General features: G+C 38.0%; 1 protein-coding gene and 1 non-coding gene across 2 annotated transcripts in view; one reads left to right on the forward strand and one right to left on the reverse strand.

The window, feature by feature from the left end:
- LOC148414801 (collagen alpha-1(XI) chain-like) overlaps positions 1–22,912 on the reverse strand; it is a 68,088-nt gene that overhangs the window by 31,334 nt on the left and 13,842 nt on the right. Inside the window, exons 5-19 of the mRNA XM_088429632.1 lie at positions 18,312–18,437; positions 17,051–17,053; positions 14,192–14,281; positions 12,433–12,516; positions 11,265–11,561; positions 9,198–9,263; positions 7,002–7,043; positions 6,676–6,738; positions 4,311–4,385; positions 4,089–4,172; positions 1,687–1,743; positions 1,304–1,357; positions 494–547; positions 328–381; positions 208–261 (exon numbers count right to left, since the gene is read on the reverse strand). Coding sequence (XP_088285758.1) covers positions 208–261; positions 328–381; positions 494–547; positions 1,304–1,357; positions 1,687–1,743; positions 4,089–4,172; positions 4,311–4,385; positions 6,676–6,738; positions 7,002–7,043; positions 9,198–9,263; positions 11,265–11,561; positions 12,433–12,516; positions 14,192–14,281; positions 17,051–17,053; positions 18,312–18,437 — 1,203 coding nt within the window. The remainder of the gene's footprint in view (positions 1–207; positions 262–327; positions 382–493; positions 548–1,303; positions 1,358–1,686; positions 1,744–4,088; positions 4,173–4,310; positions 4,386–6,675; positions 6,739–7,001; positions 7,044–9,197; positions 9,264–11,264; positions 11,562–12,432; positions 12,517–14,191; positions 14,282–17,050; positions 17,054–18,311; positions 18,438–22,912) is intronic.
- Positions 13,708–13,780, forward strand: trnak-cuu (transfer RNA lysine (anticodon CUU)). The gene has a single exon. It is a non-coding gene; the product is annotated as a tRNA-Lys (tRNA).

Raw genomic sequence — 22,912 nt, forward strand, 5'->3', positions numbered from 1 at the left:
TCCAAAAAAGTCAAGTCAATCGTATTAACAATTGCTAATACTCTGCATGATAGCAAAAGCATAAACTTTAGCAAATAATATATGAACACATATGCCTTGGTATGCTTTTATTTTGAAGCATTCTGGTTAAATATAACACAATGAAATGTGAGGAACAAAACAGGACAGTTAGGAGAGGGACAAGCTTCTAAAAAACGCGGTACTCACCCGATGGCCTTTCTCGCCGGGGAGACCGGGAAGGCCGTCGAAACCTCGGTCACCCTGGAAAGACGGTGATGTCACACAGGTGCTACATCGCCTAGGACGATAAATCGTGACGTGACTTACTTTGGTCCCGGGCTCTCCTGGCATTCCGCGTGAACCATCAGCTCCGTTGCGGCCCTAGAACATCACACACAAAACACATTGCAAATATGACACAACCTGATTGCTTGTGGAGAAGTTCTTATGTTGTCTTCATTGGGAAAGATGAATTTATCTGTGCTTGACTCACTCGCTTTCCTGACTTTCCTGGGGGACCAGTTGGACCCTGAAGACCTCTGGGACCCTGAGGAACAAAACATAAAATGAGGGATAAACATCCACCTATACCACTCGCTTGGAACACTTTTATACAGTAATCCTTAGCTAGGTATTACAAATTAGAAAAATAGAACATCGCCATTAATTTGGTGAATTTTTCAAGAAAAATGCCATATTGGATGGAATAAGAGGTCTTTCTTTTCAATTATCTGTGTTTTTGGGGAAGGACATTTTATATAGCAAAAGTATTCATAGTATCAGTATCACTTTTTCTGGCTAATTGAAAGTTGATTCTTCATACTGAGATCTGAGTCTGAAAAAAGTGGTACTGACTATCTCTGCACAAATTATATTTTTTACAGTTTTTATCTCATCTCTCAAGTCCAGATTTCAGAATTGGTCATGTAAAATGTTGCAATTATTAGGGCAAATTTAAAAGTCTTGTAACATTCGAGAATGCCTTGTTCAAATTTGAGAAATAGAAAAATTAAAATAAATTTACTGCAATGACCATTCGGATCAAAAGTCAGAATTTTTAGGACTTCAAGCCAGCGAAGAAAAACGTATATTATTGTTGTGCTATATATATATATATATATATATATATATATATATATATATATATATATATATATATATATATATATATATATATATATATATATATATATATATATATATATATATATATAGTTTTCTGATGAGATTTTACAATAAGTAAACATCTGAAATCAACATTGAGAAAGGAATCTTTGCACCTGTCAAAAAAAAACCTTCTCACCTGTGGTCCGTTGTCTCCGCTGTCCCCTTTAAGGCCAGGAGCCCCAGGACCGCCCTTAGGAAAATGAATTTAGTGAGTGAAAATGTTTCGCATGTATGCAGCTGCTGGACAAGTCCTAACACAATACAATGCAGTAAATCAGTTCCTGAATCAGGCGTTTACAGTTTAAGATCACAAAAAGGGGGGCTGGGTGAGTGAGACACAGTTGGACCGGGACTAAACCAGAGATGACTGCGTGACCTCAGCCGCCCAGTGACTTACACATGTATGGGTGTGTGATGATATATGCGCAACAAGGGTGTACTCATGACCTAATGTGTGGTGTGGAATGAACAGACTAGCATGCAGATTCACAGTGCAACATGCTTTGAAAAGGGACTCACCACAGGACCGGAGCGTCCCGCCATGCCCGCTGGCCCCGGAGGACCTCTCATGGCCAGCTGCGGGGGGAATCAAAGAGACACTTCAAACCACTGCTCACCCACACGGCACTCGAGAGCAGGAGACTTTCTCACAGATTTGATCTAAATTCATGTATCCTATAAGGAAAGCTTTAATGTCTATGAAGGTCTTTACCACAAAAGAGCAGATGTGGCATCTGTAAAGCCAAGATTTGCTTATGTACAAACGCTGAGTGGATTTATTACATACATGACTGAGTAATATCTATAAATGGAACGCAGGGGACAAACCACCAGCACGGCAAACATGGCATCTGTAAAGCTGACATTTGTCTTTTTTACAAGAGTGAAGACTGAAGAACATGAGCGAGGACTTCAATAAAAAAATCCTCTTTATTTATTTAACCATGTTCAGCAGTCAAAAGTTAACGTCTATGTTTAATTTGACATCGATGGTTGGACAGAAAATGTATCAAAAAAACAGCATACTTAAAGTTGTTAAACCATTTTCAGCAGAGAATAAGTTTAACGCCTATAGTTACTTTGATAAATAAATTAGTTTTCATTTATAATGAACACGTGTAAAAACAAACTTTTCCACTCGCTGCTCAAAGATTCAATTAATGGCTTTCTGGGTTTGGTCATGTGATGTTCACAATTGTGATGTCGCAAATGTGATGTTGTTTTCAGTCGACGGCAAAAGGAAAATATATTTTTGCAGGTATTAAGCGTTTTTAGAATTAAGTTAGTGATGGAGTTTTAAACATGTCTTTATTGCAATGAGAAATAAAAAAAAATATATATTGCAGGGCATATACAACCTCCGCTTCTTCCTGATCGTGCCTGTTAGCTTCTGCAGTTGAGTAAATAAGGGCTCCAATCCATGAGTCACTACCTGGCTACTAAACAAACCATTGCCAAAATTCGCCTGCGAATCATTCAGATGAGACTCAAAAAGCAGTGGCCATTTTTTTTCTCAGTGCTTTTCGTGCAAAGCAAAAAATGAATGGAAAATTTGCAACCTAATGGCCTAAAAATGAGCTAATTTGCTAAGGGATGTAATGCTTGTCCTACTCCACCCTTGCAATATTATTGGTGTTGTTCAGCCACCAGGTGTGAGAATCATTCCTTTTAAATGTGGCTATTTCTAGGAATAAACCCGCAAAACGTAAAAATCGCGTTAACTTTAAAATATGTTTTAGCTGCACTCCAGTACAGCAAATTTGTCGATTGTGCAGCCCATAATCAACTCCATGTGTTGGAAACATTGCCTTGTTGTTACCTCTGTAAAGCAGGACCACTCAATGGTTTTCCACCTGCCAATTTGTCAGGCACGTCTAGACAATGCAAAAGACCAGATCATCCTTCTTGCTATATAAAATTAAGTTGGGGGTGTTTTATTTGAAAGTAATATTGAAGTGCACTGGGGTTTGCTTTTCCACCACTTTCACCATTAAGGTTGTAGTAAGAAAATGACCACTAAAAAGATGCATAATTAGGGGTAATCTCATAAATTGGTGATCTTTATCCAAACATTTGGTTTAAATAATTAGTTTTGTATTTTTATGTTATTTTCTAACTTCCATTTTTTTCATACAGTAGATACACACAACTAAACAGAGTCAAATTGGAATTTAATTTTTAATCCAGCTCATATTTTTGTTGACAGCTTGCATTTTTGTCCATTTTTATCATATTATATCACATCTGATAAAATAATCTGATAATCATATTATTATTATTTTTTTTACTGCTTTTGGATTTTATTTTTAATTTACATATTTTTCTAATTCTGATATATATGATGATATATCTTTAGCTATCGTTTGATTTTTTTTTAAATTTAGATGTAATATTTACTACATAAGAGTCTGGTTTAGCAAGCAAAGGAGCATACAGCTTTCAGTGTTGTATTTTTCTGTCCTTTTATGACTTTTTACAGATTAACTTCTTTTTACATGTAAATTAATGCCTGAAGGCGTTATTATTTTGGCACTTTACTTATTCTTACACGTCATACAAACAACAACGTGTTAAAATTTCACTTTGTACAGATGACACAATCCGAGCAAGAGATGAGGCAGTAAAGTAAAGTTGTAATATTAGTGTTTGGAGAGAAATTGGTCATTGTCAAGCATGTTAAACCTCTCTCTAAGGGAACTTGAGAATGGACCTGACAATATAAGATAATAATATAATATAATATAATATAAGCGAATATCCCAGCTGTACAGCAGACAAGGCGGTAACTGTAAAGCTGACATTGAGGCAGTGTATACTGTAAATGGAAAGTGCAAGAGAAAAAAAGAAGCCACACCCTCATCAAGGAGATGTTGAGTAAACTTAAAACTTAAGACACTTGTTGTATGCCAGTGATGACTTACTCTGGCTTGAGAAAGGATGGCCTGAGCCTGAGCCTCTTGTGCTGTCACCACGGGGCCCTTGTGTGCTTCGCCGCCTGCTCGGAACTGTTGATCAAAACCAACAGAGGATGCAATTCAGAACAAACATCCTTCTTACGATGAATTTACTGGCACGTGAGAGAAACGGGAAATGCAAATTAGGTGGTAGTCCACTGTGGTGATGAGTACAGTGGTAGAACTTACTGGAAGCATCAGAATGGTACCTGCAGGCCCAGGGACTCCATCTGAGCCTGGAATTCCAGGTCTTCCTGGAAGACCCTATGGAAAAAAGATGAAGATCAAAATGCTGCTAAATTTTACAGTTGCCAAGACTGCCGCTGATAGAATTCAACTGGCAACATTCGGTGGAAGAATTTGGTCTAAATAGAAAACTTTTTCAATGTCTTAAGACTGTTTTCATTTGTCTATGCATCCATATTATGATAGACTTATGTTCTTATGTTATGTTGTGATAGTCCAACCATTTTGGTGTTAATTGGTGAAACTGCTTGTTGTATATAACACATGTGAACACCTACAGTTGAAGATCTGCAGTGGTCCATGGTTTTAGATGATGCCAAATCGTCAAACTTCATTCATGAATCTTGTAATATTTATTTGCTGTTTGTCACAATCAACATGCTTGTGTCAGTAGGAGATGTGATAGTAGTGATAGTAGGCATTAATTCTCTGGTTAATTAAATTAACATGATTATTGATTTTGTTTTCGCTCAGCTCCACTCACATGACCATAAGTAAAAAAGCTTTGCAATTTATCCTCTCCCATTTGATTCAAATACTTGTTTCTTCTTGGGGCTCGATGTAATTCACACCAAAAATGGCTGCTTGAAACCAAAATGTCCAACTTCTCATTTAATATCAGACATGGTCTCTGAGATTTCTATGTGCTCTTGTTATAATAAATGTCTATTTAAATCAATGTCAATCAATTTTTTTCACTCACTTTCCGATGAGCGCAACTGAGAGACTTTTTCGGGCACCAGAATACATGGAGAATACATGTATGTGGAAAAAAATCTGTGGGGTTTTTTTTTGGGGGGGGGCATGTTAAGACCACCCAAACATCGATTAGTGAATCCAAATCCATTTTCTTCTTTGATTTATAGCAACAATAAACAGCTTCCCAATGGGGTCAATTGGAAGTGACTATTGCTCTTTACGAATCAAGCTGCCTTTTCCCAGTCTTTTTTTTTTTTTTTAAGTTAAGCACCTTATCAACTTGACAGATACTGTACCCGCCCTCTCTCCCCGGCCAACACTTAAAATCAATTGTAAAAATGCATTTACAGCCAATAACGGATCATGTTTGGCATCAGGGGTTGTCTGTGCAAGAAAGGAGACGCTAGTTGAGCTATACTGGATGTTGATTTAACAGCAGCATGAAGGATCCTATGCATCTTTAAGAGAAACCAGATCAGGTAGGCGGTCCGACGTCTTGGAAAGTGATGTTCAAAGAGGGTTTACAGCGACGACAATGATGATGCATCCAGACTGAGCGCTACGCACGGAAAACCACGGGAATACAAGAAGGAGTCACATCTAATCCTCCCGGGCAGGAAAGTTTTCCCATGGGAGGAAGTGACGGTGGGTGGGGGGGTGTGTGTGTGGATGTTTGCTTTAAACCCACATTCTGAAGTGCAGACATTTGAATTAAAAAAGTATCGAATGAATACGATGTTATTATTGAATTAACTACTAAAGTAACTAATTACTTGCAGTACAAAAGCAACTGATTACTAAAACTACTAAAGTAATTATTTTAGGTACTAAAGTAATCAATTACGTACTCCAGGGAATTAATTACTCAGGCAATCAGTTACTTTAAGTACTAAGTAATAAAGTTATCCTTTAATCGATGACATTAGGCACGAAAGTACTTGTAATTAATGTAATTAATGTACGTATGTATAAAGTTTGTTTGTATAAAGTAATCAATTAGTTTAGTAGTCAATTAGTTTAGTACTATATTACTTCAAGTAACTGATTATTTTAACACTTAAATCATTCAGTACCAGCCATTTTTAAACACTCTAAGCCAGACTCTTGATTTTTTTTTTTTTCAGTTATAAATAAATATCTGGACACTTTGGTGATATTGTAACTCTATCTTTGGGAATGAATAAGCTAATTACACTTTTTTCTAAAATAATACTACCTTTTCAAAAAAAAGAATACAGATTCACTGTGAAAAAACCAGTAGGCAGTGCAGTGTTGGTGCTGACCAAGTTGTAGATGTTACTTGCCAATGTTGGTGTTATGATAAATAAAGATGGTGGCATTTGGCGGCCATTTTGCCACTTGTGCCAATCAAAAGTATGCTCCAAGCTCATGAACCAATCATGGCTTAACTTGTGAATGTCACATGTCCAAGAATGTTTTTCTAAAAATTACACTTTAGTTTTGAAAAACTGTCTTTAAGAAAACAGAGCTATTTTCTTCCTAAATTATGCCTTTATTCCTGCTGCTTTGTAGACAAGTGAAAGGGTGAAATTATTGTCGATATGAGTGAAAATTTGCATGTCAAATGCGCTGTGGGTTCTCAACTTACTCTTGCACCAGGATCTCCAGGAGGTCCTGGGGGACCCTGCAGTCCTGGTGTACCCGGGACACCCTAAAAAAAAAAACAGATGCATACTTTAAGTTCATTATATCCCAAAGCTCACCACAAGTGGCCCATCCAGCGCTCATGGTGCATCAGCCAACAAGGACAGAAGCAAAGATGGCTTCAAAAAGACCTCAAAATACAACAAACCCCCAACCCTCATCACACTCCACCACTGACGCTCTTTCCATAAAGGCGCCCCCTCCTTTATCCCCCTTTTTTTAGCTGTTCTCCATGTGTGCAAGTCAGACAGGAGAGAACGTGATACTCACTGCCTGGCCGGGGGATCCTTGGGGTCCTTCTATAAGCATGCCCTGAAAAAAAAAAAAAAAAAAGCATAAGAGTAGATAATACAGTAGCGTTACAAATAACAGACGGCTGCTGCGGGTTTGAGGTCGAGGAGTTTACGTATTGCTACACGCAGTATTTCATCGATGGTTATGCATGTGTGGTCAAACTTTTGGATGGGATTCAATGCAGATGGTACGGTAGGATCTACCATTTCACTTAATATTAGGGTTGTATAGCTAAGACTGTACGGAATGTGTCGCATATAGCAAATATCTGTCGTAAATAAGACATAATTTATGCATTTAGCATTTAGCCTACATATGCAGTTAAAGTCAGGCTGTCTACATTCTTTCTATTTGTTAACAAATTAACAGCCACTTGGCAAAAAAAAAAAGTCTCTTTATTTGACAGCCAAGTTTAGATTGTATTGGCAATGAGACCCATTTTTAATCTTGAATTGAATCAGCTTTCAATGTAGCAAGCTATTAGCCGCTGGCTAACATAAAACGAATAATGACAAAAATTTATGATGTAAAGAGCGTTCATTTAAAATAGAGAACTTGTTAGCTACTAGCTATTTGATCAGGTGTTAATTTTAGCTAGTGAGGTTGCTGTCGGTTAACATCAAAAGCTTAACCTAAAATCCACAGTACTGTATACATAGTACAGTATGTTCCATATTAAAAGGGCATGTCAGACATTAGCTGTAGTCAGTTATCAACACACTATATTTCAGATGTATGACATTTAAGTGGACAATGCTCTACAGTATCGGTCTTCCAATAAAAGAAAAAGGAAATATAGAGTGATTTTGTTGAATATCTATGCTAGTGGGTCCAGCAGCGACCAGCATGCTTGGACCAGGATCCAGCATCATTCCTATACTTGTCTACCTGCATTCAATGCTGGAATCCCATACTGGTACAACAGCATCCTATGGCCCGTGAAAATCTTAAATTGGTCCATTGGCATTCTCATGCTGGTCTATTCCATGTTGGTTTACCATCACTGCCGTGCTGGTCCAAACACCAGCAACAGTATCATACCAGCATAAAAATCAGCATTATCCATCTTACACCAACAAACAATCCATGCTGGTCCATGCTGATTTTTTTTAGAAAGGAAAAATAGGAATTATCTTGACCAGAGAACCTAGCAGGTAAGTTGGCTGTCATTGTACACATAGGGCCTTTTCACACTGCACTTAGCAGGATGCAGCACACCATTGATAAAACCATTCATTTTATATGTACTGCAAAAGCAATTGAACAAAGATAATAAGAAAGGAAGATAATACTTCAGATTATGCAGTAATGAAAATGTTAGTGACATTAGAGAAGGAAGGAAAAACAAGCAAGAACAATGTTAAGAATGATATTTTGGTACACAGCTCTGAACAACACAATAATTAGGATGGGCAAGCAAGGTACTGGTAACAGTGGGGAATTACAAACTCCTGAGCATGTCTTGTATGGGTGTATATAATATGAGACTGAGAAGAAAATTTGATTGTAAGGTGAAATAGAGTAAAAGGCCAACTTAGTCTGGACATTTTGAGAAGAGTTGAGGGAAATACACATAATTAGTGGGATATAGTTTTAATTCATCTCATCTCTTTATGTCTGAGAATGAGTCAAGTCAGGATCCACTCTCCACACCAGTGGGTTGGGGTATTTACCAACTTCTGAGATAAGAAGAAGAAAAAGAAGAGAAAAAGAAGAAGAAACTGAAGACAAAGCAGAAGAAGAATCAAAACGCATTCTATTTCCTGGTAGGACCCGAGGCAACCACTTCCAAATATGGGCAAGCTTGCACTGGTGTGCTATCATTCCTGCGCCATGCCCCTTGGTGAACGCTAAGAAACCAAGCACAGTGTGAAAAAGCCTCAAGAGTGGATACAAGTGCTGCTTTTTTCCTTGATGGGAAGATTTCAGACTTCCTCGCTTGTTTATGTTTGTGAATCATTCCTCTCGTTAGTCAAAATAGACTGAATACCTAGGATTGCGGCTACCATAGCTAAACTCCACTAATTAACAAAAACCCAATTGTAGCGTTTGAATAAAAACATGTTGACGAGCTAAAACTTATCCTTTTCACACTTTGAGTGAGGTATAAGGCAAGTGTGTGTTTGGACTGAGACAAATTGAATGAACATTGAGTGAATGTTTATGACTTACAGGCTCAATGACGGCAGGCTCTCCCTTCTCTCCTTTCTCTCCCAGGTAACTTTGACTTCCTCCCACCTGTGGACAAGAGAGGAAGCCTATTAAACGCTGCAATGCGCATTTAAGTCGGGAAGTGGGGGACATGACAAGGCGAGACTGACAAGCAGCAGGAGATAGCGATAAAAGTGCTAAGAAAAACATTGCAGACTGCTGACTACTGGTCATGAAGATTAAGGTAGCTCTTTACCGCCTGCCTGGAAAAATAAACCTCAGGAATAATACAGCCAGAGGCTATAATTTGGACTTCTATTTAGTAAGCTTCCTTAGTAGACATTAAAAAAACGACCCCAACTACAGGGGTGGTTACCTGACACTATCCATACAATGACTTCACATGCGAGGCATTCCCAAAGCCCCAAAAGAAGGACAGTGTCCAGCACTGGATGACTTTTGTGGTTTGTTGGGATTGTAGCCCGGAGAACGCTAATAGTACGTTGGTGATTAACCCCAGAGGTTTGTCACATCCTGCCTTAGAGAATCATCATCTCATAGACACCACAAGAGGTCCTTGGTTAAACTACAGTAGACATCCTTAAATTGAAATTAATTTAACTGGTTTAACTGCCAACTGTAGAGGTATATAAAATGTAGTAATTCATGTTCGTTCACTTTTGCACATACGTGTAGTATCCATTGGATTTGGAACCAGAATTAGTTTTAAACAAGGGTTAGGGTTCATCAAAATAGTCAAGTCAGCATTAGGGTTTCAGGGCAGGGTTAGCATTTAAAAGTATGGGTTTAGGTTTTAGGTTTACAGGGTGAAGACAGATTTAGTTTCAAAAAAGGCAAACAAAGGTTTGGCTTCAAAGTAGGGTTTGGTTTCAAACTAGAATTTTGAGCCTGGGATTGTCTTTCAAAATTAGTTATGATTCGCAGGGATAATAAATTGGTGCTAAAGTCAGCAATAGCATTTCAAAGTCGTTTAAATGGCAAGGTCAGGGTCGGTGGGGTTCCAGAGGGAGTAAAGCAAGGTTTTCAATCCAGGATTATTATGAATTCAATATAGGATTTCAAAGAGAGGTCAGGGTTTCATGATTGGTTTGGAGTTAGGTAGGTTTTAAAACAATGTTAAAGTTTCAAATTAGGGTTATAGACTAGAGTTCAGTTTGCAAACTAACACTTCAAAGAGGGTAAGTGTTGAAAAAAAATCATTTCAAACAAAAGGTTTGAGCCAGGGTATGATTACAAATTGCAGATTAGAGTTTCAAAACAGGATTATGATTGCAGATTAGTGTTTCAAAACAGGTTAAAGGTTTAAAAATAGGGTTGGAGCCAGGTTTGCAATTCTAACATAGTTTCAAGACAGGTTTAGAGTTGCAAACAAGGGCTATGGTTTCAAATAAAATGTTTATGAGTGGGTTAGGATTTCAAATTAGAGTTTTAAAACAGGAATAGGATTTGAAATGAGCCAGTTTCCAGATAGAGTTCTGATTTTAACCTTGTGTTAGGGCATCAAGTCAGAACTGTCTCAACACGGTTTGTTGTTTCAAGTCTAGGTACGAGTCACAGTTGTGCGTGGTTGAGGAACCAGAAGCAAGAAAGCAAGAAAGGCATGGCAGGACTGGACTCAGGAACATAAAGTTACTCTCAAAAGATTATCCCTCATTAAGGCATTTGTGAAATCAAAAAAATCAATCCATTCATTCACACATCCGCTTTTTCTCACAAGGGTCACAAATCTAAACAAAACACATTTAGCGTTTCATCTTAGGATTTCAAACCATGGTTTCAAACAAAGCAATTTTCCAGTTATTCATTTTAAAAGACCCTTGATCGCTTGGGACTTGGTCATGTTGTGTGACAAACCACTGATGGGGCATTGTCTAAACAGCACAGGTCACTGGGCCATAGAGTTCAAGTCAACAGTGACAGAGGTCACCATCTGCAGAATCCTCCAAGGTGTCTCCCCTTCAAGCTACAACCTGACACCGCCCGAAACAACAAATACCCACCACATTTCCAACACTCATTCTTGATTACTACCAAATCTGGATAATACCCTCAATTATCATTACTTACGCCGCTCTCCCTGTAGCCGGTTTCGGCTGGAACGCCAGGGCCAAACTCTTCCTCGCCGGTGGAGCTCTTGGTGTCGGTTGTTGTGCCGTAGTCACCATAGTCACCATATTCGTAGGGCGTCTCCTGGGTCTCCTCCCCTTCATTAAGGTCATATTCTTTGAATTCATATGTGTTGGTGCCAGCATCCACATTGTCGTTGGTGTCCACTGCGGGAACGGTTTCCACAGCGGGAGTAGGGTCCGCTCCGACCTGTTCCACTCCAGTGATGTAATCATCCACGTTTGACTCTTCGTATGTCTGCAATGGATCCAGGAGATCATGTTAGAAAGGGAAAAAACATGGACGTAGCTGAAATAATCAGACTTGCAGACTGACCTTAAAAGAAGAGCATAAATAACTATGAGCAAAGGACCACAATTTTGGAAAAAATGCATTAATAGCCAATCCTAAATTGGAGCTTCATCCAATGTTCACATTATAGATTGAGATTTGTGATTCCTTTTGTGGAAATCGTACAAGATATACACACTGTCCTACAGAGACATTTTTATCCAGCACCTCTTCGTCGAGTATAAGTAGCATCAACTATTGTTGCCAAATTGAATTTGCATCAAGCAGACAACGTGGCTCATGGAAAACAAATGTCCATATTGTTCCCATTTAACCCCTGAATGTTCCTCATTAGGTTGTCGTTTATGTTTGTAACGATTAAGCACAAATTAAGTCTGCCAATTTCACTATAAGTCACAAGCACGGAAAGGGGAGGGATGATTTGTCTGTCTGCCAACCAGTTTTCCATTGGTTATGCTTCGCTGAATGACAACGATTTCCTGCTTTGGCTGTCTTTACGACGTCGTTTCACTTGAGATAAAATAGTAGCATATGCAGCTTGATGATTTTGACCAAATAGGGTTTTGACCACCAACAGTGGTCGTTAAAATTCCTAAAACGTTTCAGAAAGATGATGGTAATACCAAGATAGCTGATGAATGTGTAATATAATCGCAAGTTTTAAATCATATTTACAATCACATGACGCATGCCTCAAACCGACCTTGCCTTACTCAACTGGCGCATCCTAATTATTAGACCCATTTTTACACAATTCCTATGTACTGTATTGAAGACTCTTAATGAGGCTTGACATTAAAAAAAAATAAATAAATACCTGGCCTGCCGTGGGAGCTTCAGGTTGACTTCCATCAACAATGGTATAGTCGTAATCGGTGAAGTAGTCGCCGTCTACCGCTGTCTGAAATCAGAGGCAAAACCTCACAATCTTGGCACAAAACTGACAATTTTTTTTTTCAACACCATTTGAGGAAGTTTGTCTTGTTTGCATTTTCATATCGGCCATTTTCTCACTTATAATGATAGGACTGGTACTGGTTCGAGCTAGAGGGCGGATGCCAGGTGGCTGTTAGCAGCAAGTGTCTGTTGCAGCTAACAGCAACTCGTGTTAGCTGAGGTTGTTATGGCATTATTTGCAATAAAAGAAACTAGCAGACTGAACCACTATCCGAGTCCATCCTTGTTCACACACAGGAAAATTACTAAAAAACAAGGGGATGATGTAAAAGTTATGATGTCTCCAGCTGATTTAGTTAAGAGTGGCAAGGTATGCAGTTCGATAACGTTCGATAACGCCATTTTTGTTGACTCATTTATTAATTGCGGTCTTTTGGCATATACAGTACACACTATCATAAACGTAATCGTAAACAGATGCTGCACAACTTCGGGTATTTATGGCAAAATGAACTCGAGCCGCGTCGTGAGAAAAAGAAACAACAATTGCTTAGAACACATTCACTGCTGAGACATTCACTGACCACTCACAATGTGGGACATCTGAAACACACTTAATGCGCAATAAATCTATAAATTACGGATATGAACACAAGAAAATATGAAAAGTTTAGGGAAGATTACATTAATTCTGTTTTGCTGTAGTTTTTACGTATTCGCCAAAGTACAAGCGATTCCACAAATTTTCTCAATTTGGCATTTTTGGGTTTCACTACAAACGAGTAGCAGTCGCAAACGTACATCGATACACGAAGTTCCCACATGCAACGTATTGGAGTAAGGGAGTAAGGGACGGAAAACGTAACCTCCTGCTTGGCCACACAACCATGAGTCTGTTCACAAGTACAGAGCAGCTCAGTGTCTGACTTCATGGCAGGCGATATATGCATCTGGCAAAACTCATTTGAAACATTTTATTGTTGAACTTGTCTGTATCAGTTGTTCTATAAAAAGACAAACTCTTCCTTTTGCACTTTCCTTATGTTTGACTGCTTTAAAATGACTAGTTTTACGGCATAGCTATCGGATTGTTGCCCTGATAAACACACAAATAAAACTTATAAAGTCAAGCTGGATATTGAAGGTATGTAGTTTCATGTAGTTGATTGGCAATTAAAATTCACAGCAGCAACTTGCCCAGCTAGCTCAGTCGGTAGAGCATGAGACTCTTAATCTCAGGGTCGTGGGTTCGAGCCCCACGTTGGGCGCCAATCACATCTGTGTGTTCAAGGTAGAGCATCGAACAATGCGTTCTGGAGGACTTTACCTCCACTCCTATGCTTTATGGTGCCCGTCTCTTTTGTTATTGCCGCGAGTAAGTCCCCGACTGTCTATTCCTCATTATGTATTATAATTTGTGCCCTATTGATACTTTGTGTCTTTGTTTTACTGATTGTATCACAAAGACAAATGATTGCATTAGGTGTTGAGCTCCCGGGCTGGCTCTACAGAAAGTTGCTGCTCTGAATTTAACTTGCCAATCAACCTATGTGAAACTACATTCCTTCAATATATAGTATCAAAGAGGAAAATAAAGATTGACAAAAGGTGGAAGAGAAGAACGCGGTTGTTATTCATGACAGAGTAGGCCATGAAAACAGTATTAGTAGCGACGGTACCTCAGTCTTGACTCTCTCGGTTGGGGCTGGTTCGGTGGTGAGCTCTCCTTCGCTGTAGTCATATAACTCACCATAATCATAGTTAGTGTACTGTAAAAGGGGAAGAAGAAATGGACGGGAAAGTGATGCAGTCAATCAGTCAATATCGTCATGTAAATACACTAGCACAATGTCACATTGTACTGTATTTACATGGAAAGTGAAAGCAAGGCTGAGTTATACCCACCATGCTATTTTAGAAATAACATGTTCAAATAAATCCCATCCATATGAAAAGAAAAAAAAAAACATGTAATATATGGATGAAAATGACAATAAATCTTGTTTGCTTTCAAACAAGTAATTATGCGGTCAAACATGACGCGTTGCTACACGTAGGTCTGAATGTCAACGATAGCCAGAGGGATCCATTAGTTCATGGGCTCCATTAAAGTGAGTGTGCAGTCCTGACTCATGGTGGGAAAAGGCAAAATTACAGGAGCAAATAGCAGCCACTAAATGACTTATAGCATTAAATAAACGTGTGGCCTCATCGCTAAAATAGCCCACATGAATGCACTGCAAATAATCAGCTTCAGGGATATAATGTAGCTGTTTATTTACAACCTAAAAATCGAGCCACTCAGCACAAACCGCACAGGAAATGGAGACAAGGTTCTCTGATTAACAGAAAATGTGGGAATTGGTGCAAGCCTATGCATCGATTCAGAAAATGTTTACACTAATTTCAAGGGTAGACTTGAAGGCAAGCTTAGAAAAATCTAAGTGTTACTGTCCCATGACTTGCGTTAGTCATGTTTCCTTTTTGAGGGGGAGCAAATCAAATGTCTTTTGTGTCACACAAATTTCCAAACCCATAATCAAAGTTAGACAAAGTGGTACTAAGAACAGCTGAGCCAGGTGTTTGTGTCTACAACTAATAATGTGTCAGATTAATATGGTATTTTGAATTCAGACACTGACAAATGTCAAAAGCAGAATCACAAGGTATGCTCAGCTAAAATGAAAATTAAACTATTGATGTTGCCTAATGTTTGCCTAAGTTTCCTAAAAACAGGACAGGAAAATGGGACATTGCCATTACCCTGAAAGGAGGCAAGGTATCAAAGTTGTATTTTACTAAAAAGAGGAAAACACTATAAATGCCACGAGTTCAGAACTATTAATATTGCACTTTGCTAAAAAGAAAACAATTTATATCAATGCCACATGATTTCAGAACTAGTAATATTGCACTTTGCTAAAAACAAAAACAAACTATTGCTCTAGTACTTTCCTAAAAAGAAGACAAATGAGTGTTTCCTTTTTCAACAAAGGCAAACAATTGGTATATTCCTTTACAAACCTTTAAAAACCCCCACACAGATTCACTTTCCTAAAAAGAAAAGATTGATGCAACTGTATATAATAAAACATTTTACCAAGTTGCACTTATTAGGTGATTTCTGGTAATGGGAGTAATGTTTGACAAAGAATGATAAAACTGTATATTCTTTAGATAGTTATTTTTAACTTTTGTAATTTCTCAAGTTATATTCAAATATATAAAATATAACAAATATATAAAATATATTCTGAAAATATGCTGCTGCAAATTATTAAAATTTCACTTGTTAGGGAATTGCTGGTAATGGTAGCAGTACTACCTTTTCAAAACACCATTTTCATTTGAGGTACATTTATTGACAGTTTAACAATATGATCTGCATTACAGGGGTTAATATTAGTCCCCTATAAAAAAACGATGAAAGCTGCGGTGTTGGCTAAACATCCGTCCGGAGGTCACTCTGGGAGCGGAGGCCCGGTCAGACAGGCGAGACAGTCTGAGGGTGGAGAGGTTGAGGGGTTGTGGGGGCGTGGATTTACGACAGTGGAGTGCTTGGCTGCAAGCTTCGCCGCGGATGAAATTGGAATTGGATGCGCACTCGCGCACACATATGGACACACACTCCTGTATCCGTCCCGCTTCCTCTTTGCTTTTATCCTGGGCTGTACACATATGGCTGACAACTGCACAGCGACGGCAGGGTCAAGGCGCTTGCTCCCTGGTGGAGGGTTACATACACATCCATGTGTCTAAAATCAGCTTGTTGTTGTTGTTGTAACGAGGGACACCATGGAATATTGAAACTATAACATGGTGAATAACCATGATAGTACATTCAAACGTATTTATACATTTGTTAGGGCTAGAATTTTCAAATATGGTCGAACGTACTCATGTAAATTGTTTGACCGGGCTTTCAAATACGCTTGTACGTACTTGTAACCTAAACATTTAAAAATATTAGCATTTTGTTCCATAATGTTATGGGGTTAAACATACTTGTAAATATGTTTGAATGTACTTGTATATAATGCTATGGGGTATACTCATCAACCCCTCGTAGTATTATGGAAAGAAATGCTTTAGACCACAAGTACGTTGGGCATATTTGCAAGTATGTTTGAAAGGGTTTGCAGGTTAAAAATCTCCACAATGACCACTCCACAGTTCTGGTAAATAAACCATTGATGATGCACTTTCATGAAAAGAAAATTATTTACGTAGGTCAATTTTTTTTATTTAATGAAAACAACTGATTTAGCATTTTCCTAAAAAGAAGACAAGCGATTGATGTGGTACTTTCCTGAAAGATAAACTACACCTTTTGGACTTTCTTGAAAGAAAAATACATTGTTTACGTTAGGTCGATTTAAAAAAAAAAGTAAATGGATGTTGGGACTTTCCTAAAAAGTATACAAAGCTTTTAATGTTGCACTCATAAGGAAAACATTAAATGTAGCTCTTTCCTATGAGGAAACCAAATTACTAATGTTGTCCGCTGTTGAAAAGTAGGCAAAGTATAGCTGTTGCACTTCCTTAAAAAGAAAAACAAAGGTCTCTATACACGTCCATAGTGAGTAAATCTGTCTAAAAAGCTATAATGAGCGGGACTTTGCGGAACATTCCGGCTATAATGCCGACGGTGAATAAACTATACGTGCAGCCAAGCTGTCTCTCTCTCGCTCTCCGCTTGACAGCCTCCACCAGAGTGAACTTGATGATGATGAAGCAACATTTTCCAGCCACTTCTTCCACACTTGAACCCGACCGGCATTGAGGGAAAAAAAATGCGTTTCCAGGTATTGGAATTCTTGCTGCAATGGGGGGGAAGGTTGGATTTCGGGTAGCACGGCCTGCTGAACTCGTTAGTGATATAAATCACGGGCCACTGCAAAACGAAGCTCAGATTGGGATTGGCGAGAGGGAGAAAAAAGTGAGGAAGTTTTCCAGAGTGAGCTCATCAGTTATTTGGTCAAATACTTGACAGAAAATGTCAGCTGACAGCAGTGAAGAGACTCAACATACCAAAAAAAAAAAAAAAAAGGACTGAAAACGTTTAAGGGCAAGGAACTTCATGTGGTCACTTGAGATGTCTCAACGGCTTCATCATGAGGTAGTACACAGTGTTATGATTTCCCACAGTCAATAGCCAAATCAAAATATTCAAAAAAAAAAACTGAGCTTTCTTCAAAGTCGTTCTTTAAAAATACTGTATATAGTTAACTTTAAAAATATATTGTATGTAATGTTATATATATGTAATTTGGATGGCAAGGAACCTCCCTGGGTAACCTCGTCAAAATTGCAAATGACCTATGCGACATCAGTTAATTCTCAAAAGGAAAAAATATTAAATAAATAGGAGCTGCAATCTTAAAATCAAAATGGTCAAACCATGTGAATTATGTATATTATACTACCAATATTATATTAGTAAATGAGAGAAAATAAATAGGTATTTTAGTTTAATTTTCCAGTGCCAGAAAGCACATTTGGTGACGTCATAAAAAAGATAATAATAATAATAATAATAATAATAATAGGAATAAGAGTAACTACGGTATAAAGGAACCGTATTTGACAACAGAACCTGTAGACAAACGGTATACCCAATAAAATTGCCATTAGATGTGTATATATTGAAAAAATCATATTACTATATACTATTATATGAATGTTATGACAAATCATTAAACAACATTGTTTTGAACAACAATGTAAAATAATATTTGTATAATTATTGTAATACGTTGAATAATGTTGACTTTCCAATGTATTCTATTTTCTACTAACCTCTTCAGGTTCTTGGGCCTGGGGGGTGTCCTGGTGGTTGGGGGTTTCACAGTCGGGGCTGTAGTGTTCACAGTAGTCATAGGCGGCCCGGGGGTCTGCCACGATCAGAAGCTGCTGGATGTCACCCTGCACCAGAACAAAAACAATCTTAGCTAAAACTACCACCAAAATGTCATTTTTAGACACAAACCAAGTGTTCACACACAAAAAATCAGCGCCTTCTTCTTGATTAACTCAGCATGGCGATGATAAAAGGTGACAGTAAAAACACAACAAGCAGGATGTGGTAGTGCGCGATAGACCGTAATCCTCCTGATATAAAAGGCCGTTAATCAAAGCTTGAGGCGAATCTGCAACCTATTGTAGCATCTGCCATGAGAGGCTGCCAGTCCCTGTGCGCAACAAATGAATAACCAAGGTCTGTAGTTATCGCAAGAGGTCTGGTTTTCATGAGCTTTTGGAAGAGGAAATTACATCTGCACCGCTAACCCTGCCGTCAGCCAACATGCCTCACTCAAACGCAAGTTGAAAAACCTGACTACTTCCAACCAGTCACCAAAAAAAAAAAAAAAGTTGGACTAAATAGTCAAAACATTCTCTATGTCCTAAAATTTTGTTTAAAACATTTATTTTACATTTGTATTTTAACAAGGCAAGAAACCGTATTGGGGCAATTTGACTCATGATAAACATAGTGGTACTACGTAACCTCTCCTAGCCTATAAACAAGTAGAAAATCAATAAAAATAACAGACTTATAAAGTTGGAAATTGTTTTACTTTAAAAAAAAGTTCTACAGATTATTTTGTACAATTTCTAAGGGCATGGTTTTATGCATGTAGGGTACAGATTACAAACTCCAGGTCCGAAGTCCGGATGCAATTTAAAAAAAAAAAAAAAATTGGACAGGTCCGAGGATGACTACCCATTTATTTGTGTAAATGACTAGAGGACATCCTGGACTTATATGGGAGGAGATATTTAGTGTGTCAGATAGTGATGATTACCAATCACAACAGTATGTTATCCAATACACGGTGAAGAAATGCATCTAAAATGTTGTCGTTTTAATAACACACACCATATGTTTTAATTAGACAGTCATAGGTGGACTTATACTCAGGTTTTTGTAAAATTCACCCAAATTCAAGTGAAAATTGGGGGTCGACTTATGCGCAAGGTCGACTTGTACACTGAGAAATACGGCATACAATTATATAAGCGGATTTTACATTTACATTGTATGGCTTCACAGTCATAATAACCCAAAATGGGACTTCATACATAACAAAGTGCCCCGTGACAAAAAGGACCATGGCACCCCTGATGTAAGGGATGAAATAAACAGGTATGTTTTTTCTTTACCTTTAATTACCAGGTAGTGTGATGACAACTGTCTAAATATTAAAGTGGCACACCTTTTTTGGAGGGGATTTCTTCTCAGTACAATATTGATTTGTGCCATCAGTGAAGGGTAAGCTCACAATATGTTGCCTTAAAGTTGTTCTATTAACTGTGGTTTACTTCATGTTATACTTGTATGATAGTCTAGTTGCTACGCATTCTTTCATATTTCCAGACAGTGTTGTCACAAAGGACGTCGTGTTCACAAAGATGCAACAATAAGTCGAGCAACGTGGTGCTTATTTGTCTGTTTGTCTTGTCTTTGTTGTTGTTAGTGCGCATGAACTTGTTGCTGTCCGCTCCACATCCTCTGTTCTCCGTTTATTAATTCTGCGTGGTAGGATGTTTACATTGAAATGTCGGCGCTATGAGATCCAACAATCTCGCAACGTGCACTTCATGCTAAGCTAACAACTAGATTATGTTCTTGTTATTGTCCCAATAACGACAGTGAACTTGCTTTTACATTTGTATACAAAGTACATTACTATTTTAAACATTGCCTGCAGATTTAAAACACAAATTGACTTTTTCACCGGCACAAATTAAAGACTAAACCTTATAATACACAGAGCTTCTCTTTATGCTGCCCACTCCACCCCCCACTTCGCACCCCTGACCTACTCTGATGACATCACTCTGGCCTGCCCCTGACACCAATCACGGCCCACATGTGTCCCAGCTCAGGAGGTGATGCACCATCCAGCTGCTTACTCCTCCTCGATATGAGCAACTCACTTGCGTTATTTCTTATTGTCTTATAGCACTAATACAAGCTGTGGGAGTGGAACAACACACGCAGATGGAATTTGGGGAAAAAAAAGTGCACAAGGACAACAATTAGCCAAGGGAAGTGTGCCTAACACTCTCCAGATTCCCAGCCCGACCGCAGCTTTTAGTAGCAGCGGCAAACAAAGGCTGAAGATGAGATGAGAGCAATGTTGTTTTTATGGCAACAGGACGGGTAGGATCGCGTCACGTTAGATACAATGGGAAACTCACAATGTGTAGCTGTAATGCTAAGCTAAAATTGAAATCTAGCTAGGTGTCTGCTAAGGGTTCTTTGACATTAAAGTCATGTTAATTACAGCACTTCTTGCTTTTATGAAAATCAAAAATCACTGTGACTCAACTTTAACAGCCCAAATGGATCAGTAAGAGCAGGTTGGCCAACTTAAAATGTCATGTAGTATTTTACAGGCATTTGAAGTGGCCATTTTTTTTCCTTTTTCCTTTTTTTTTAATTTAAGGAAAATACACAGACTTGTGTAATTGTAAAATACTTGTCTCCCCCCACGTTTCACATGATTGATTCCAGTCTTCATGCAGAGGTAAATTCTACAGTCCGTGACGTCAAGCTCAAATAAATGTAACTTTTCCACCTTTATGCTAAACAAAAGTCAAGCCTATTTTTATTTCTTAAACAAAAATTTAAAAAACAAATAAGGTCTGTATTTTCATTTTCTATTTTAAAAATAAAAAAAAGAAAATAGGATAGCCGTTTCGACATCCCTGAGTTTTCTGTAAAGGGGTCAATTTATACGTAATTTGGGATAGTTACGCTTTTCTGCCAGGTTGATTTATTATTTGTAAATGCACTTGTCAGTTATCACGACCAGTCCACTCAAGAAAAAAAAACACTTTTCCCCCCCAAAACCTGGTTCATAAAACTGAAACTTGTTTGGCACAACAACATATCTCATTGTCCCATTCACATTGGGAACACATCACCAGAAAGCTCAACTCACTATTGTCTGACTTCATTTCCCATGATTCTTTGAGACATAAGCAAGAAGTAGTTCTTATTCCAGTATAAGAATGTGAAAGTAAATTGTTTGAATTTGTCTTTATTTGTCATACAAGTCGCCATGACAAAGCTTGCTGTGATTAAAAAAAAAAAAAAAAAAAGTGACCGATGGGACCGGGAAATGAGACTCAAAATTCGGGTTTAAAATGGGACATCTGGCCTCTCTAGCTCAGATTAATGAAACATTTCTTTTCTTTTTACTGAATAAATTTGTTGAAGCTTTTAAGCGAAATAACTCCAGAATTTCATTTCACAACTGACTCAGCAGCATCTGCATTAAATGTAAGAAAGTGGGAGCACAGAGACTGTATAATTGGTAGACCTGCTGGGTGAGGATGTGTCTACCAGCTGTGGAATGTGAACACATGCTGATCATTACTCCAGCTTCTCCTTGTACTTTCAAGACTCTTGCATCTGCCACCCTGCACAAGTCTAACATAGTTGAGTTTAGCTTAGCGTCTGAGAAGAAAGTGCCAAGTTGAGCTTCTCATGAAGGCTGAAAGAGTTTAGTTAAGCGTGAAGGTATGCTAAGACATATTGGATTAATTTTAGCATGGAGGTAAAAGAGCTGAGTGTAGGTTAGCGTGAAAGCTAAAAATCCGTCTAGGTTTGCATGAAGGTCCAAATAAACCATCTTTAGGTTATTTCAGCATGAAGGTCGAAAATGTTCATCTTATTTGAGAGTGAAAGCTAAAAATGTTGAAATTTGGTTATCATAATTTTCTAACGCAGTCCATAATCTGAGCCAATCAGCAGCTTTAACTGTGTCCAAATGTACTGCCTGACACACTGGATGCACCACACACACAGTTGGAGCGCCCAGAGCATAGGCAGTCCTTATATGGTTCACTCTGAAAAACCAAATTCTCTATTTTAGTTTTAGTGGCTCATTTTGTTTATTGTCTAACTTCTCTTTACACCAAAGTTGGGTGTGTTAACGTATTTTTGGAAAAACATCAGGAGCTGTACTCTTGACTAAGTTTTACAATGCCCAAAAATTTGAACCTGCAATGAATGAATTCACTTTCCTAAGGACGATTTTGCATTTTCTGAGCATAAACCTATGCACCCTCTGAGCAGAGCTGGTCACGATCCAAAGGTGTCAAGGAGGACTGACTGTAGTACAAACATAACAAAAAAACAACATATGGCTTCTATTATGTGAACATATGCTGCAGTACCAACAACACAGGACATTTGTAATCAGCCATTAAGCAGGAAGCAATTATAACCCAGACTAACATATTTTTCGATGTCTTAATATTGTCTGATGAAAAACATCTCAACGTCTGCTTAACTTAACTATAAGGCCAAATATATATATATATATATATATATATATATATATATATATATATATATATATATATATATATATATATATATATAT

The sequence above is a fragment of the Hippichthys cyanospilos genome, chromosome 12, assembly GCF_059441005.1.
Source record: "Hippichthys cyanospilos isolate Australia breed blue-spotted pipefish chromosome 12, RoL_Hcya_1.0, whole genome shotgun sequence".
NCBI lineage: Eukaryota > Metazoa > Chordata > Actinopteri > Syngnathiformes > Syngnathidae > Hippichthys > Hippichthys cyanospilos.